Source organism: Hipposideros armiger, unplaced genomic scaffold (genome assembly GCF_001890085.2).
Source record: "Hipposideros armiger isolate ML-2016 unplaced genomic scaffold, ASM189008v1 scaffold_126, whole genome shotgun sequence".
NCBI classification, from domain to species: Eukaryota; Metazoa; Chordata; class Mammalia; order Chiroptera; family Hipposideridae; genus Hipposideros; species Hipposideros armiger.
In genome coordinates, this window is record NW_017731476.1 from 3,120,887 (window position 1) to 3,132,189 (window position 11,303).

Below are 11,303 nucleotides of genomic sequence, written 5' to 3' on the forward strand. Positions count from 1 at the left end.
GTGCTGGCGGCAGGGGCTCCAGGGAGGGGAGGGGCTCCTGCTGTGGCATTGCTCCCGACACACCTTCTAACAGGGGGCTTCATGGGGTCAAAGGAACCACACTCGGGGATGTGACTCATCTGTCCAAGGTCACAGGCAAGCAGAGGGCCACTGGGCTGTGAATGCCAGTCTGTCTGGAGCCCACCTGCTGCTTCACAATGAAGCAAGTCAGGTTGACACCTGTGTGGGCGCCATACACCTACCCTCAGAAGCCCGGGTGTGGGCCTAGAATGTGGGGTGGGTTGCTGGGGCTCCCCTAGGAGCTTGGGCCCCTGGGAGCAAGTCAGGTGCTAGGCCAAGCCTTGGCTGTGGTGGGTTCAGCACCTCTCCCCCACCCCCATTGACGGGCTGCTGTTACCCCGCAGAAGTCATTTGATGCCCATCCACGGCGGGAGAGCCAGGTGCGGCAGCTGGCATGGATCGGCGATGGGGTGTGGGTGTCCATCCGCTTGGACTCCACGCTGCGGCTGTACCATGCCCACACCCACCAGCACCTGCAGGACGTGGACATTGAGCCCTATGTCAGCAAGATGCTGGGTGAGGCTGTACTGGCCTGACTCTGGTGGGGCCGGGGGCCCGGCAGGCAGTACTGACCTCGCCTCCCCTCACCCCCAGGCACAGGCAAGCTGGGCTTCTCCTTCGTGCGCATCACTGCCCTGCTTATCGCCGGCAACCGCCTCTGGGTCGGCACCGGCAACGGAGTCGTCATCTCCATCCCACTGACTGAGAGTGAGTGACCCCAGACATCTGCAGAGATGGTGATGGCGGTCGCTAAAGGGTTCCGGGGTGGGTGTGCTCTGCCAGGCCACACTCAGGAGGCTGCAGGACTGCCCTGGCCGCAGTCCTCCTCATCCCGCCCCGCCTGTGACTACTTCTCTCCTCTCCCCTCCATGCTCTGCCTCTCGTCTCCCTCAGCTGTGGTCCTGCACCGAGGCCAGCTCCTGGGGCTCCGAGGTAAGTATAGAGGCCTGCCTCCTGCTCCCAGAAAGAAGCTCCCCGCCTGAGATGCCTGTCCCAAACCATGGGCCCCAGCAAGCACCCTCCTACCCGCCACCCTCACCTGCTGAAATCTGCTCCTCAGTGGGCTCAGCCCCTCCGGGTCTCTTTCTATCTCCAGCCAATAAGACATCCCCCACGTCTGGGGAGGGGGCCCGCCCAGGCGGCGTCATCCACGTGTATGGTGATGACAGCAGTGACAAATCGGCCAGCAGTTTCATCCCCTACTGCTCCATGGCCCAGGCCCAGCTCTGCTTCCATGGGCACCGTGACGCCGTCAAGTTCTTTGTCTCCGTGCCAGGTAAGGGATGGGGCTCCACTCCCTACAGGGCAGCATTTGTGTCCTCCCTTCAGGAGCCTGCATAGGGGCTCTGGTTGCCCTGCTAAGGTCCCTGTACCCATGGCAGGGAACGTGTTGGCCACTCTCAATGGCAGCGTGCTGGACAGCCCATCCGAGAGCCCCGGGCCTGCCGCTGCTGCCTCAGACACAGAAGGCCAGAAGCTGAAGAACGTGCTGGTACTGAGCGGTGGGGAGGGCTACATCGACTTCCGCATAGGTGAGTGGGCACTGCCCATGGGCCCCAGGGGCTCCCGGGGCACTGCAGGGACCGCCCCTCACAGCCGGCTGCTCTCCCCAGGTGATGGAGAAGATGACGAGTCGGAGGAAAGTGCAGGAGACATGAGCCAGGTGAAGCCCATGCTGTCCAAGGCTGAGCGCAGCCACATCATTGTGTGGCAGGTGTCCTACTCCCCGGAGTGAGGCACAGCCTCCACCGTCCCTGCCTGATGCCACCGTGTACATACACCCCACCCCACCCAACTGCCATGGGCTGCCCCACGCCGTCAGCCCCTTTCTAATCTCTCAACCTGCAGCTTTCACCTTAGGTCCGGCCCAGGGGCCGGGGAGCTGCAAATTGGGTCTGGCTGGGAGGAGGGGGGAGAGTGGGTGGGAGGGACACAGTGGGTGGCGACACCTTTCGCCCAGCAGCTCCTGGCTGGCCCCTAGCCCAGAGTCCAGTCCCAGGGCGCTGCAGGGCCAGAATGAGGCAGAGTCCCAGGGTGGGCTGGGCCGGGAAAGCCCCCAGATGGCTCCCAGCTGCATCCTGGGCTTCCCACTCCCATCACTCACTCCCAGGAGCCCCAGGTCAGGAAGCAGGGACTTCACCCCCAAGTCTCCCCACCCAAGCCCACTTGTCTTTGCCTGCTGTATGCAGGGGTGGGGTCCTTAGAGAGCTGACCCAGCCACTGGACCTTCTGCCCATCCCTGCCACCCCGGGAACTGGCATGAAAGCACGTAACCAGGCTCCGTGGGGGCAGCTGTTTGAGAAGACAAACACATGCCCTCATCCCGTTCAAACCCTGTGATCATCCTGTTTGGCAGGCTCTCACCAGCCCTCACTGACCCATGTCCCCTCCCCCTTTCCTGGGCAGAGGACCCACCTCGTAGGAGCAGACCCTGGAGTCCTGTCCCTCCTGGAAGTCCCTAGGGTGGAATTTCTCAGGCTGCCACGGCAGGCCCAAGCCTCAGGAAGAAGGGGAGGCCCCTGGCCTCTCCTGGGGTCAGTCCTAGGATGCAGGCTTAGCCTCAGGGTGATGGGGGAAGGTGTGCTCCAGGGCCTGCCTCCCAAGCAGTCTCCAAGGAGCCCAGCTCCCAAGACACACTACTAAGTGCCTTGGGCCGGTGGTGTGGCCCGCTCCCTCAAGGGCGACCGACAGGCTAACAGCAGAGGCCCGAAGGGCTAAGGACAGGGGCCACCTCCCCCACCTCTAGGAGCCTGCGCCTGCCTACTTTGAAGGGCACCGCCCTGGACTGCTGCCTCCCCACCTGCCCAGGCTTTAGTTCTGCACCACAAGGCACTGACCAGGGCAGCCCCAGGCCCTGCTGTCCACCCACCTCCCACCAGAGAAGCACAGATCTTGGGCAGCCATCCTACAGCCCAGCCAGACACCACTGCAGTCACACGCCGCTGCAGGCTTCTCCCCACCGCCCTGCCACACTCCACTGTGATGTACGTCAAGTCCTTTGTTTGTTCCCACGGGGCCGTGAATGACTCGGGGGTTATCCCGGTGGGTGCAGCTGGGAGAAGGGGCTAGGTGATAATTCTCCTCAGGCTTTGGCCCTGCAAGCAAACCCATGTATCTGCTCTGTATGTAATAAATGTCTTAACATGGTACCCCAAACCAACACGAACACAAGGGTTTTCTTAAGTTTATTATAAAAAGAAATGCTGGCACAAGCTGAGTGCCAGGGTCTGCGCCGCGCGGAGCATTTCCAGGTGTGCTTGCCAACAGTCGCATGCCGGGTTTGGTTGGGCAGACCCACCTGCCCTCTGGGAGGTCCTGAAGGGGTCCTGTGATACCTGTCACAGAAGGGGTGTTCTGAGCACCATCTCCGGGGGCCTGGAGGGTGCTAAATCATTCACAACCTATTGCAGCACGTCTGCCCTAGAGGCCCCGGGCGGCCTTCGGTCCTCTGCCGCTGGCGGAGGCTGGGTCCACGCGGCCCCATTACTCATACAGCCAGTGCTCAGCGCTGTCCTCCCAGCACAGGAGCTCCTCTGGGCGGAACCAAAGCGCGATCTCACGGCGGGCGCTCTCCACAGAATCGCTGCCGTGAATCACATTCCTGCGCAGAAGAGGGGCGTGTGAGCGCGAGCAGGGGTCAGGCGCAGCTCAGTTGGGGGAGTCGGGACATGCGCTAAAAACGTCCCGGGGGTCGGGGGCCGGCCTTACTTGCCGACCTCGATACAGAAATCCCCACGGATGGTGCCAGGCGGAGCGTCCGCAGGATCAGTGGATCCGATGAGCGCCCGCGAAATGCGCACGACGTCCAAACCCTGCCACACCTGCGGACCGGGACAGTGGCGCGGGGTCAGCGCGCTGTCGGCGTGGGGTCAGCGCTCCGCCCGCCCTCCGGCACTCACCATGGCCACCACCGGCCCGGAGCCCATGTACTTGACCAGGCGGCCGTAGAAGGGGCGCTCGCGCAGCTCCGCGTAGTGCTCGCGCAACAGCTCCTCGGAGGCCTGGGGAGGGAGGGGGTCAGGACGCGCGCAGCAGGGCCCCGCCCCCTCCCGCGCCCGCGCCCGCGCCCCTACCTGCACCAGCTTCAGCGCCACCAGTTTGAAGCCCTTCCTCTCTAAGCGCCGCACGATCTCTCCTACGAGCCGCCGCTGCACGCCGTCGGGCTTCACGGCCAGAAAGGTGCGCTCATGCACGCCGGAACAGGCTGCGGGACAGCGTGCGTCAGGCCCGCCCGCAGCCCCACCCCATCTGGCCTGGCCCGGCTCAACCCCCGGCCCGGCAGCGAGGCTCACCCGCCGGGAAGAGGTTGGCGAAGATGGTCAGCACCAAACAGATCATGATGGCGGCGGCGGCGGCGATTAGAGCGGAGCGCAGACTTGGGGGGAGGGGGGAGGGGAGAAGGGCGGAGCCTGCGTTTAAAGGGGCCGCAGCCCGAATATCCTCGTTCCCGGCCCCCTGGCGCGGCTGCTTCAGTGGATGCGGCAGGAGGGTGGGAGCTGAGGGAACGCAGACTATACGGTGAAGCTGTACCTTGTCCACGTCCACCCCCAGCACACTGCGGCCACGGGGTCCTGAGACCTTCCTGCGACTGCTGCGTCTGTATCCCTTCCCCCAATCTGCTCAGGTGTTTCCATCCACCGAGCCAGATTCAACATCATGTCAGCTTTTTTCACCCCACTCCAGCAGACAACCCACCACGGCCCCCCAAACACGAAGAAACTACAACCCAGGTCGACTTCATTTGCCTTTATTCGCGTTCACAGCTTCTATCTGGGTCCCGGCTAAGGCAACACGTTATAAGCCGGGGAGGCAGCCTGGATGTGACAGGTGCCAGCGCTGGGGCGCCACACCCACTGGCCCTGCTCTTTCAGCTTTCCCCCAGCAGCAGCAGCCTCCTATGTGGCCCCTTCAGTCAGATCTGGGTGTTGGGGCGACAGGGGCAGAGGAAAGACACAGGTGCAGGGTCTAATGCCACCCCTTTCCACTCTTTGTTCAGTAGCTTCAGAGCAAGTCATGGACTTCAGATCCGAGCTCCCAGGGGGCTGATTCTGGTGTAACCCAAAAACATTTTGTTTCATCTAAATGGTGCCCAACGCCTTACACTCTCCAGACAGCCTGTGGATTCTGATATTTTAGACTGGAGTGCCTTTGGCCTTTCTCTTTGCCTCTTGTTTTGCAGGGTAGTCCCAGGGATCAATGCGTGTTGTCGCCAGATTCAGCATGGGCTCCTCTGTGCTAGTGTCTCCATTTTTCCGTCGCTCTGCTAGGATCATGGCCCGGAGAAGCGGTGGGTAGGGCACAGCATGCAGAGTGTCCTCGGACACCGGCGTGAAAGCAGTAAAGGCCTCCTCTTCGTGCTTGGGCACCAGCCGCCAGTCATGGTACATGACCTGTTCGATCTCCCGGGCTTCGCTCTCCGTCTTTCCTGGGGAAAGAAGGACGTGGTTTATTGTACACTTGTGGAACAGTCTGTTGCCAGCAGCCACCCAACTCGGTCTCCAACACCTTACCTTTGAAGGTCAGGACGCCCCAAGCCTTCCCGTGATCCAAGTTCTGCAAAGCAAATAGGGAAAGAATCAGCTCAGAATGCTTTCTTGCCCCCGAGATCAGGACGCAGGAGAACCCGTCCCACAAAGTCGCGACCAAGGGCAGCAGTGCTGCTTCGCGGTCGGTGCTCGGGAGCAGAGAGGTAGGGACGGGCGCACTCACCTGCGCAGTGTAGTCCGGCCGGACACGTGTGAGGCGCCAGTAGCACGGTTCGTCGTGCTGCCACAGCCAGGACTTGCGCGTGACCAGGCGGCCCAGACCGAAGGACGGGAGGCGGCCCAGCAGCTGCAAGAGGCGGCTCTCACGGCGCACGTCGGCCCAGGCCCGCGCAGGCAGCCGGCGTTCCGTGTACGGCCGAGTCAGCGTCTCATAGTCCAGGGAGTAGCGCTGCGAGTCGCGCGGCCTGTCCCGCTGCTCCCGCAGGGCCCGCACGCGGCGGGCCAGCTCGGCGATCAGCCGGGGCCGCACCTTCTTCCGCGCCATGGTTGGTTCTCGCCTCCGCGCTCCGGTGTAAGCCCCTGCGAGCGCTGCGAGGGCCACCCGCCGCCGGAAGAGGCCGGTGTTCCCTGCAAATGCGGTCGGGCGAGGCCGGAAACGGAGGAGGCCGGGCGGGCCATGGCGAGGGTTGGGCCCGGGAGGGCTGGAGGCTCGCGCCGGGGCCGGGGCCGGGGCCAAGGTCAGCGGCGGGCCCCGACCTGGGAGATCTCAGACTCGGACACTGAGGGCCCCACCGGCGAGGAAGCCAACTCGGAGGCTGTCGTGAGGGCCCGGGACCCGGCGGAGGAGCGCAAGGCGACAGCCGAGGCGCTGCGGCTGCTGCGGCCAGAACAGGCGGTGCGGCGCCTAGTGGTGCGCGTGGACCCAGGTGCGCCCAGGGCCAGGGCAAGGGGCCTGGAAGAAGCTGAACCTCTGGAGCGCGGGCTTTGAAAGCTTCCCTTAATTACTGGGAGGTGGTCCCGGGCCCACTGCGGGATCAGAGGGGCATCTATCAAGGCCGCCTCTTGGCCAGATTGTTTAAAAGACAGACTCTGGGATCCGGACCCTGTCTGCGCTCTTGGAGCCGGTGGTGAATCAATGTTTGTAACACGCCGCCCAGGCTTTGGGTCTAGCTGTGAGTAGCGTCCTCACGTGGGGGGAAAGGAGTGACAGCTGTCTCTCCCACCCACCCCAGCCATCCTAGAAGATGCTGGTGCTGATATCCTGTTGGAGGCCTTGGGCTCCCTGGGCTGTGAGTACCACATCGAGCCCCAGCGCCCAGCTCGGAGCCTCAGGTGGAGCAGAGTGAAGCCGGAACCTTGCCCCAGCAGTGTGAGTGCCCCGGTTCCTTGCCACCAGCAGCCTCTTTTCCTGGGTTTATATAGTGCAGCCTTGGGTTGGGTGTTTTACCGGCATGATTTCCACGAGGTAGCTGCTATAAATCATGCACATAAAAGAATGGGAGATGCTGAGTGGGGTGATGCCCAAGCCACGGTGCCAGTGGAGGTGCTCGGTTCAGGGTCTGAACTCAGCTGGTGCTGAGAAATGTTGCACTCCTCCTGAGGCTGTGGTCAGTGCTCCTGCAGGCCCGTAGACCAGGGCTGGTCTTGGCCTCAGCAGGAGTAAAGCAGCCCTGGGCAGGCATGGGCTTTGGCTGTGGCCACAAGCCTCAGAGCTGTTGTGGTGCCCAGACCAAGGCCCTGGGGCACTCAAGGCTGAGGGTGGGCAGCAATACTCCTTGTGTCCCTACAGGTGCCTCCTGAGGTGTGGGCTGCAGGTGAGCAGGACCTGCTGCTGCTGCTGGAGCCTGAAGAGTTTTTGCAGGGTGTCCTCCAGCTCACCCAGGTGCTCGGCGGGGGGCTGGGTTCCCAGCCTGGATGCACTGCTCTGCCAGGGCTGCTCAAAGGCAGTGGGGCTAGAGAGGGCATGCAGTGGGGCATCTTTGGCCAGCAGCTGAGATGTAGGTGAGATGAGAGAAGCCAGTGGGGCTGTTGGCCTGGGAGCAGATGGGAGCTGGAGCTCCTTAGTGGGCAGAAGCCAGGATAAAGCGGGCTTTCTGGAGAGCTGAGTAAGAAGCCAGAGGTGGGCAACTGGTGAGAGGGGGCCTGGGACTGGGGCTGCGGGTTGGCTGTCCAGTCCACCTGTGCCAGCCAACAGCCCAGCCCCCACCTGGCTGGAGGCGCAATAGGGACTGCTCAGTGGATGTTTGCGCCAGCCTGTCATTAGGTTAGACCCTCTGTCCGCCCCAGTGTGTGAGGTTCAGCATTTATCTGCTGCCAGACACATGCCAGGCTGGGATGCAGAAGTGGCTCAGGAATGGGGAGGGGGACACAGCCCAACTCTTCTAGGAGGCTGGGACATGCCCAGAGGCTTTTGTAGGTCCCCTTGACCTTGTGGGAGGCACAGAGCTGGTTTTCTAGAGACCTGGCTGGGCAGAGGAAGTCCAAGTCAGTCTCATTCCAGCACCACTGGGCCTTCCTCACTCCCCTTCATTCTGCAAACTGACAGAGACCTGGTGGCTTGTGGGTCCCTCCTGCCGCCGCCAGGAGAAACAGGTGTGGTAAACCTTGGCTTGCAGGTCTGTGGCCCAATCTGCTCAGTGCCCTGGATCTTTCCTGAGAGCCCCGCCTGCCCCCACCTGGCTGTCATTGGGCTGGATGCCTACCTGTGGTACTGGCCCCCCTTATACCTTTAGCAGGCCTGGCTGGGATGGGGGCAATTCAGGGAAAAGGTCGGGGTAGGCCTGGGGCTGCTGTGACATGGCTAACCTCTTCCTTTGGGTGGGCTCTAGGGGAAGCAGAACCCAAGTAGGGTGGGACCAGTCACCTCTGCTTAGCTCTCGCCAGCACAACACCCAGGAAATGCAGCAGCCGGAGAGTCCAGGGATGGCCTGCACCATGGTGACAGTTGGCTGGCCTGAGGTGGAGGAGGTGAGGGCATGTCGGGTTGGGTGAGGTGGTTGGCCTTGGCTCTGGCACTCAGGCTGCCGAGGTCCAACAATTGGGTTTGGTCCCAGGGTGGCATGTGGGGTTCTTAGCTGGGTGTCCCCCAGGGGAGCCCTCCTCTTACCCACCTCCCACGGACTTGCCTCCTCAGGCCATGGTGCTCCTGCAGCTCTGGGCAAACCTGGATGTGCTGCTGGTGGCCTCCTGGCAGGAGCTGAGTCAGCACATGTGTGCCTTCACCAAGGCCCTCGCCCAGCATCCCTTCAAGTGCGTGGCTCCCACCCCAGCTGGTGGCTGCAGCTGGGAGGGTGACAGGAGCGCTTGGAGGGGTGGTACCCCTCTAGCCTCTTTGACAGCAGAGGGCTGAGGACTTTGTTGCTCTGGGGGACTGGGTTGGCAGGAGAGATGGAGCCTCTAGAAACCTTTCTGCACCCTTCCTGTCCTTAGGCAGTTCCAGGAGTCCCAGGCCTTTCCCTTCTGCACAGCTGGGCGCTGGGTAGCAGGCACACGAGTGACCAGAGATGGTACAGGGCTGCGGGGGGCCTGGTGGCGGCAGATCAGGCAGTTCAACCGGGTGAGCCCGGCCATCGCTGATGCTGTTGTCACCGCCTTCCCCTCTCCACGCCTTCTGCAGCAGGTGGGCCCCCTCTCACTACCCCAACCACCCCCAGACATGGAGGTAAGGTCCCCGAGGCCTGCTCTGCTCATCCCTGTGCCTGCCCTAGGCGTACAAGGCCTGCAGCACGGAGCAGGAGCGCCTGGCCCTCCTGGCTGACCTCCCCGTGAAGGCAGACGAGGGCGAGAGGCCCCGAAAGGTGGGCCCTGACCTTTCCCGCCGCATCTGCCTCTTCCTGACCTCCACCAACCCTGACCTCCTGCTGGACCTGAGCTCCTGACCATGGCTGCCAGACCTATGGGGCCTTCTCCCACCAACCAGCAGAACAGCAGGCAGTCCAGCAACGGAATGACCAGAAACCACAAGGGGCAGGGGGAGGAGAGCAGTCACCCACCACAGCCAGCAACTCTGCCTGCAAAGGGCTTTCTGTCAAGTCTCACCCAAGGGGCAGGCAAGGGGAGCAGAAAAGGTTCTTGGATAACTGNCAGGTCATCCCAAACCCAGTCAAAATCTAGGAGAGGAGAGACCCAGGTTGGGTGGTCTCCAGAGCCCCCACTGGGACCTGCCCACCACAGCCAGCAACTCTGCCTGCAAAGGGCTTTCTGTCAAGTCTCACCCAAGGGGCAGGCAAGGGGAGCAGAAAAGGTTCTTGGATAACTGGGATGAGCAGAAGAAATTCTTTCCAGGGGATGCTGGCTGGCTGGAGGGACTAGAGAGAATGGAAGTGGGGTTCACATGCCCTTGGGCCCTGTACATACTGATCACAGGCCTGGTGGCCAGCTAGGACAGTCAGGAAGGGCTGGGAGTACCCAAGTCCCTGCCAAGGGACAAGCCCCGTCACTTGAAGGCTTGGGGGTGACACCTTCAGAAAGGAGAAACTGAGATGAAGTCTCAAGGGAGAAAAGAGAACCAGGCCGCTTCTTCCCAAGGGTGTTGCGACATGTCTAGAATTGAAAAGCCATGGACACCCATGAACCCAGGCCTCCATCTGGACTCTAATTCTACCACTACGGAGGTGTGAGACATGAACTCCAAGTTTATTACCATCATTTCAGTCTCAAGACAGGAGGAACAGCAGCTGACAACATGCAAAGCAAGTGAAGACAAACCTGAGGCCCCCCACGGCTGGCGGCCACAGGAAGAGCTGACCTCTGACAAGGCCGCAGACCATAGCCTCCGGGCCTACCGTCTAAGTCCAGAAGACCTGGGAGCGCCACTCCCAGGAGACTCCAAGGAGGGAGGTGGCACCTCCCATCCCCAGCACAGGAAGCAGGTGGACTCAGACAGTACTGGTCTCAGGACCCTAAGCTCCTGTGGCAAAGCCTGTCACAGCCTCAGCTGGCAGCAATCAGCCCAGACATCTGGGCCCAACTCCTCCCTCTCCTGCTCCCCTGGAGCGAGGCCCGAAGGAAGTGACGGAGATGCTGTCCCAACCCCGAAGGCAATTTCGATGGGAAAATAAGTTAGGTCCGTCTGCAGCGTTTCCTCTGACAGCGCCGGGCCTCGGGGCTGCTGGGACTGGCCATGGGCTTGGACGAGGGCACGGGGGACTTGCGGCGGCCACAGCTCATGCTCAGAACCCAGCCCAGCTTGTGGTGCAGCACCTGCTTGAGGCCTGGCGGAAGGGGCAGGCCCTCAAGTGTGTCCCCGGAGTCGGGCCGAAGCTGGCGCAGGCGGTGGCAGCACAGGTACTGCAGGGAGGTGGCACTGGCGCAGGAGCGGATGACTTTCATACTGCTCTTGGCTGCCGTGGAGCACACCATTGGGTAGAACTTCCTGTTCCGCAGCTTGGTGGCTGCCACGCCTGGAAGAGGGGGCACAGCCTGAACCCTGGGCTGGGAGGGGGCCCAGCCACTCACAGCCTCCTGAGGTAACTGAGGACTTGGCCCTTGTGCCATCCTACCCTCGAAAGACCCTGGGACCCTCGGGCTTCTTTCTTCGAGGATAGCCTTTTAGGGAGCCTTGGGGCCACTCAGCTTGGGCGCGCCTCCACTTCCTGCAGGCTCTTGATGGCAGCCACACCCTACAGGCACGTGTCCCTGGGACTGGGGCTGCGGGTTGGCTGTAGAAGGGGCGCTCGCGCAGCTCCGCGTAGTGCTCGCGCAACAGCTCCTCGGAGGCCTGGGGAGGGAGGGGGTCAGGACGCGCGCAGCAGGGCC

The 11,303-nt window shown here is 62.5% G+C and overlaps 5 protein-coding genes across 22 annotated transcripts in view; 2 read left to right on the forward strand and 3 right to left on the reverse strand.

Moving 5' to 3' along the window:
• Window positions 1-3,216, forward strand: part of MAPK8IP3 (mitogen-activated protein kinase 8 interacting protein 3) — a 51,717-nt gene extending 48,501 nt beyond the window's left edge. For all 16 annotated transcript variants that reach the window (XM_019648584.1, XM_019648589.1, XM_019648586.1 and 13 more), the window contains 6 exons: window positions 405-576; window positions 655-768; window positions 955-993; window positions 1,157-1,336; window positions 1,443-1,592; window positions 1,674-3,216. In XM_019648584.1, the coding sequence (XP_019504129.1) occupies window positions 405-576; window positions 655-768; window positions 955-993; window positions 1,157-1,336; window positions 1,443-1,592; window positions 1,674-1,795 (777 nt within the window). In that variant the 3' untranslated portion in view covers window positions 1,796-3,216. The remainder of the gene's footprint in view (window positions 1-404; window positions 577-654; window positions 769-954; window positions 994-1,156; window positions 1,337-1,442; window positions 1,593-1,673) is intronic.
• A 14-nt stretch (window positions 3,217-3,230) lies between these two features.
• Window positions 3,231-4,463, reverse strand: NME3 (NME/NM23 nucleoside diphosphate kinase 3). 2 transcript variants are annotated; one of them, XM_019648608.1, is made up of 5 exons: window positions 4,353-4,463; window positions 4,134-4,264; window positions 3,960-4,061; window positions 3,777-3,881; window positions 3,231-3,661 (listed from the first exon to the last, which is right to left on the reverse strand). In XM_019648608.1, exons 1-5 carry the CDS (start codon window positions 4,396-4,398, stop codon window positions 3,617-3,619), a joined length of 429 nt encoding a protein of 142 aa, XP_019504153.1. In that variant the 5' UTR covers window positions 4,399-4,463; the 3' UTR covers window positions 3,231-3,616. The 2 variants fall into 2 exon arrangements, with proteins under 2 accessions (XP_019504153.1, XP_019504152.1); XM_019648607.1 differs by having other exon boundaries at window positions 3,769-3,881.
• Window positions 4,464-4,791: 328 nt separating this feature from the next.
• On the reverse strand, window positions 4,792-6,177 carry MRPS34 (mitochondrial ribosomal protein S34). Its single transcript, XM_019648609.1, has 3 exons — window positions 5,770-6,177; window positions 5,571-5,613; window positions 4,792-5,485 (listed from the first exon to the last, which is right to left on the reverse strand). Exons 1-3 carry the CDS (start codon window positions 6,088-6,090, stop codon window positions 5,193-5,195), a joined length of 657 nt encoding a protein of 218 aa, XP_019504154.1. The 5' UTR covers window positions 6,091-6,177; the 3' UTR covers window positions 4,792-5,192.
• Window positions 6,178-6,199: 22 nt separating this feature from the next.
• EME2 (essential meiotic structure-specific endonuclease subunit 2) overlaps window positions 6,200-11,303 on the forward strand; it is a 5,890-nt gene continuing 786 nt past the window's right edge. Inside the window, exons 1-9 of one of the 2 annotated variants that reach the window (XM_019648604.1) lie at window positions 6,200-6,472; window positions 6,779-6,915; window positions 7,336-7,428; window positions 8,162-8,253; window positions 8,375-8,513; window positions 8,680-8,795; window positions 8,976-9,165; window positions 9,254-9,613; window positions 9,790-10,069. In XM_019648604.1, the coding sequence (XP_019504149.1) occupies window positions 6,223-6,472; window positions 6,779-6,915; window positions 7,336-7,428; window positions 8,162-8,253; window positions 8,375-8,513; window positions 8,680-8,795; window positions 8,976-9,165; window positions 9,254-9,424 (1,188 nt within the window). In that variant the 5' untranslated portion in view covers window positions 6,200-6,222 and the 3' untranslated portion in view covers window positions 9,425-9,613; window positions 9,790-10,069. Of the gene's footprint in view, window positions 6,473-6,778; window positions 6,916-7,335; window positions 7,429-8,161; window positions 8,254-8,374; window positions 8,514-8,679; window positions 8,796-8,975; window positions 9,166-9,253; window positions 9,614-9,789; window positions 10,070-11,303 lie in introns of those variants that run through there. The other variant, XM_019648603.1, reaches the window with a different exon arrangement.
• The window catches only part of SPSB3 (splA/ryanodine receptor domain and SOCS box containing 3), a 4,807-nt gene continuing 3,664 nt past the window's right edge, over window positions 10,161-11,303 (reverse strand). The window contains exons 5-6 of the mRNA XM_019648610.1: window position 11,303; window positions 10,161-10,948 (exon numbers count right to left, since the gene is read on the reverse strand). The exon at window position 11,303 is cut by the window's right edge and continues 125 nt beyond it. Of these exons, the coding sequence (XP_019504155.1) occupies window positions 10,608-10,948; window position 11,303 (342 nt within the window). The 3' untranslated portion in view covers window positions 10,161-10,607. The remainder of the gene's footprint in view (window positions 10,949-11,302) is intronic.